Genomic DNA, 4,470 nt, shown 5'->3' on the forward strand with positions numbered 1-4,470 from the left:
GCTACTACATCTGCACCAGTAGCCACAGCTTCAGTACGACCAGCTCCAGCTACATCAACAGAAGCTTTCGTCCTTGGAGTCATCTCTACGCCACCTCATGAAGACCAAGCCTGAGAGTCATTTAGCACTATGCATTTTTTAACTTTTTGGTAACTTGTTGCCAAAGGGGGAGAAAATGTATAGATCGTAGGCTTCGAGAGAGAGTGTTGCTTTTTATCTCTCTTGTTTTTGGTTGAACTTCTTGATTGTGTCCTTGTGAGCTACTTGTTTACTTGTTCGATCATGTGTTTGATCATATGCTACCCTTAATGCTTGTTGGATGATATTATCTCTTATATTCTTATATGATCATTCACTTGCTTGGTAAAGAGTGCATGCTTTTAACTTCTATCATTTTGAGCACTCCACCAAGATGTATGTGACATGAAAGAGTAACCCATGATCCTAACACATTGTGCATTTGCAGTCCAAAGCAAATTTTAAATAATGCACAAATTTAGGGGGAGCTCTTACTTATCACATACTTCTCAAAGCAACGATGTTTTTCAATCTTATTATCATTTGTCGAAGCTTTGATCTATATGTTGTCATCAATTACCAAAAAGGGGGAGATTGAAAGTGCAACTATCCCTGGGTGGTTTTGGTAATTCCTAACAACATATAGCTCATTGAGCTAATGCTATTTCAAGATAAATATTTCAGGAAAGCTCAATGTTTGGCATCGCATGGATGAGAACGTGGACCCCTCAAAATTCTAAGGACAAAAGGATTGGCTCAAGATCAAAGCACAAGACTCTACATTTTACTTTTAGTGATCCAAGATCACATTGAGTCCATAGAAAAGCCAATACTATTAAGAGGGGATGAGGTGTTCCTTGATGGCTTTCTTGCTCAAAGTGCTTAGTGATATGCTCCAAAAACCCTCAACTACTTTCTCACATCCACATATGTCATAAACCAAAAGTCAAACTCGGCCCCACCGAAACTTTATATCCGGCGCCACCGAGTTCAGTTGACATAGCCACTACCAGAAACCCTAGTCTTTTTGGTCTCACCAATAGGGATCTCGGTCTCACCGAGATGGGACTGCAATCTCTCTGTTTCCCTTTGTAACGTTTCGGTCAAACCAAGATGAGCGATCGGTCCCACCGAGATTACAATGCAAACTCTCTGTTTCCCTTTCGTAACGTTTCGGTCCAACCGAGATGAGCGAATCGGTCCCACCGAGTTTGCCTGACCAACTCTCTGTTTGTCTATTACCAAAATCGGTCTCACCGAGTTTATGTAATCGGTCTCACCGAGATTACGTTATGCACTAACCCTAACGATATCGGTCCCACCGAGTTGACATGTCGGTCCCACCGAAATGCCTAACGGTCACATTATGAACTAAATCAGTCTGACCGAGTTTCATGATTCGGTCCCACCGAGTCTGGTAAGTTGTGTGTAACAGTTAGATTTTGTGTGGAGGCTATATATACCCCTCCACCCACTCTTCATTCGTGGAGAGAGCCATCAGAACATGCCTACACTTCCAACATACATCTTCTGAGAGAGAACCACCTACACTTGTGTTGAGGTCAAGATATTCCATTCGTACCACATAAATCTTCATCTCTAGCCTTCCCAAGTTTCTTTCCACTCAAATATTCTTTCCACCAAATCCAAATCCTGTGAGAGAGAGTTGAGTGTTGGGGAGACTATCATTTGAAGCACAAGAGCAAGGAGTTCATCATCAACACACCATCTATTACCTTTTGGAGAGTGGTGTCTCCTAGATTGGTTAGGTGTCACTTGGGAGCCTCCGTCAAGATTGTGGAGTTGAACCAAGGAGTTTGTAAGGGTAATGAGATCGCCTACTTCGTGAAGATCTATCCGAGTGAGGCAAGTCCTTCGTGGGCGACGACCATGGTGGGATAGACAAGGTTGCTTCTTCGTGGACCCTTCGTGGATGGAGCCCTCCGTGGACTCGCGCAACCGTTACCCTTCGTTGTTTGAAGTCTCCATCAACATGGATGTACGATAGCACCACCTATCGGAACCACGGATAAAAAATCTCCGTGTCAACATTGCGTTTGCTTCCTCAAACTCCTCCCTTTACCTTCATATGTAATTGTTTTACATTCCAGTGCTATACTCTTAGAATTGCATGTGTAGGTTGATTGCTTGACTTGTGCTAAGTTGCTAAAATCTGACAAGAACTAAAATTAGGAAAATGCTAGATTTTTATTTGGTCAAGTAGTCTAATCACCCCTCCTCTAGACATACTTTCGATCCTACAACCATACTCCCTCTGTTACTTTTTATAAGGTGTATTTGTTATTTGGTAAAATTCCAGAATGTAAGGTGCATTTTTTCTAATTCGTCATAATTCTATTGTTAGCCATTTAGAAAAAAAAGAAAAGTATCTCTCCCTTGATTGTTTGTATCTGTCCTTGTAGAAAAAGAAGGAAAGCATCTTCCTATCGATTGCATGTATCTCTTACTTTCGTAGACTAACTGATTTACTTGACACTAACCAAAAAATTTACCAAGAATAATTTTGTCCTAGCATGTATATAATTATGTGTCTTGGTCACCATGCCAAAAATAATACACCTTAGATAAAACTAGCCACAGTGGGAGTAACTTCAGCAGTAACATTGAGTTCAACTCAGCAAATTTGCTTATGTGGCAGTCAGTTAATGAGGAGAGAGGTAATTATAGTAACTTAGCTAGTTACTGTAACATCACATGTCCCAATGCAATATGAGTCTACAACCTAATAAATAAAAATTTACATGTTATTACACTTATGTTACTACCCACTATAAAGGTAGTAACATAGTCTAGGGATATGTGTATGTTACTCACCATTGTGGCTAGTCTAAAGAAACGGAGGAGTATATTCTATTTCTTGTTGGCATCTAAAGCAATTAATGTTTATATCTATTTATTAAGTATGATGTGTTAATTCGAACTAAAAATGCGTGCGACGAACCAGAATGGTGTGTCGTCACCTAACAAAGGTAATCCCAGGTTCATTTATGGTACTCCATTGTGATACCTTAATTTTCAATTTGCAAATCTTCCAAAAGTAAATTTCCATCATTTACGTGGCTCCCACATTGAGATTCAACATGCCAGCATGCGATTTGGATTTCCTTAACAACATTTATGAAGGAAGCAGGTGGCGTAGGCGACAAAATATTACAGTATCTCCAATGGATGGTCTGCTGGATTTCATTTACTAATCGCGCGCCAAGCAAATCATGCATGTAAGGTTGATCTGGCCAAAAAGTAATAATAATGCAAAATAGGTTTCATTTATTATAGGGAATTCCAAATTAAAGAGAGCATGAATCTTGAGAATATAAATAGTGTGGCAACGCCAGTGTTAGACAATCCACACCGACAGAGAAGCACACTTTCCCTCTGAGATCGGCCCAATATCCGAGCAAATTAAGAAGACACGCGACAAGAGAAAGAAGGGAGATCATGGCTCGTGTCACTGCACTAGTGGCCCTTGTTGTCCTAGGTTCGCTGGTCGCCTCGGCGAGTAAGTTTTACCGATTGTTTTTACCAAGGCTGCGTTGCATCACATGCCCCTGTTTACGTAACGTAAACGAACTTTAATTCATGATGTGCTTGATCAATTTTGTTCCAGCGTCGTCGGAGGAACTGCATTGCTGCACGGACCACCACAGCTGGGGCAACGGGTTGAAGAACATCGGCTGCAAGCTGCCGGAGCAGAACGGCGAGTGCAACGCGTGGTGCCAGTCGGGCTGCCGCGGTGGCGAGTGCAAGATGCGTGACGGACTGCACTTCTGCCATTGTTACTGTTGACCAGGCACGGCGGTGTTCCGCTGTTCAAATTTGTATGCAACGAGTTGCAGTTAGATGATGCCCTGCATGTTGCTGCGAGAGTTGATTGCAATATAATTTAATTCGATTTGGTTGTATGAAATATGAATATTTAGATTGATAATATGAGAGTGGAGATTTATTAAAATAAATACGATTTATCGACGGTGAGTCACTCATCTTATGCTTTCATGAATGGGCCTTGCATGCATGGGACCCTTCTAGGTTTGACCCTCTTTGCTTCTTGCCCATGTGGTTGACTTTGTCTTTTTATGTCATATTCTTCTTTGACTTGTTGACTATGAAAAAATGTTTTGCTTATATGTTTGTTGTCCGTCTTTGATTATACATGGGACGCTTCTGGATTTTAGTCTATTTGCTTCTTCTTTTAATTGGGGGTAAACCATGTATTACTCAATCACAATGTCTTTAGACTCATTAATGGCAAGCTCTAATTAAAACTTCAGGAGGACCCGAACCGATCCAATGCTATAGTCCTATCCTCTATTCTAGCAAAACTAGCCAGACGATCACTAGCCTTATTTTAGGTACGAATTACATGAGTAATACAATAATCATTATGACCTCTCAAGTACTTGATTTCCATGACAATGGAGGCATAGACTC

At 41.0% G+C, this 4,470-nt stretch overlaps 1 protein-coding gene across 1 annotated transcript; it reads left to right on the top strand.

The window, feature by feature from the left end:
* The first annotated feature begins 3,405 nt into the window (after positions 1-3,405).
* Positions 3,406-4,008, top strand: LOC119347735 (putative defensin-like protein 27). Its single transcript, XM_037616306.1, has 2 exons — positions 3,406-3,538; positions 3,647-4,008. Exons 1-2 carry the CDS (start codon positions 3,478-3,480, stop codon positions 3,823-3,825), a joined length of 240 nt encoding a protein of 79 aa, XP_037472203.1. The 5' UTR covers positions 3,406-3,477; the 3' UTR covers positions 3,826-4,008.
* The last annotated feature ends 462 nt before the right edge of the window (positions 4,009-4,470 follow it).

Source organism: Triticum dicoccoides, unplaced genomic scaffold (genome assembly GCF_002162155.2).
Source record: "Triticum dicoccoides isolate Atlit2015 ecotype Zavitan unplaced genomic scaffold, WEW_v2.0 scaffold74776, whole genome shotgun sequence".
Taxonomy (NCBI): Eukaryota; Viridiplantae; Streptophyta; class Magnoliopsida; order Poales; family Poaceae; genus Triticum; species Triticum dicoccoides.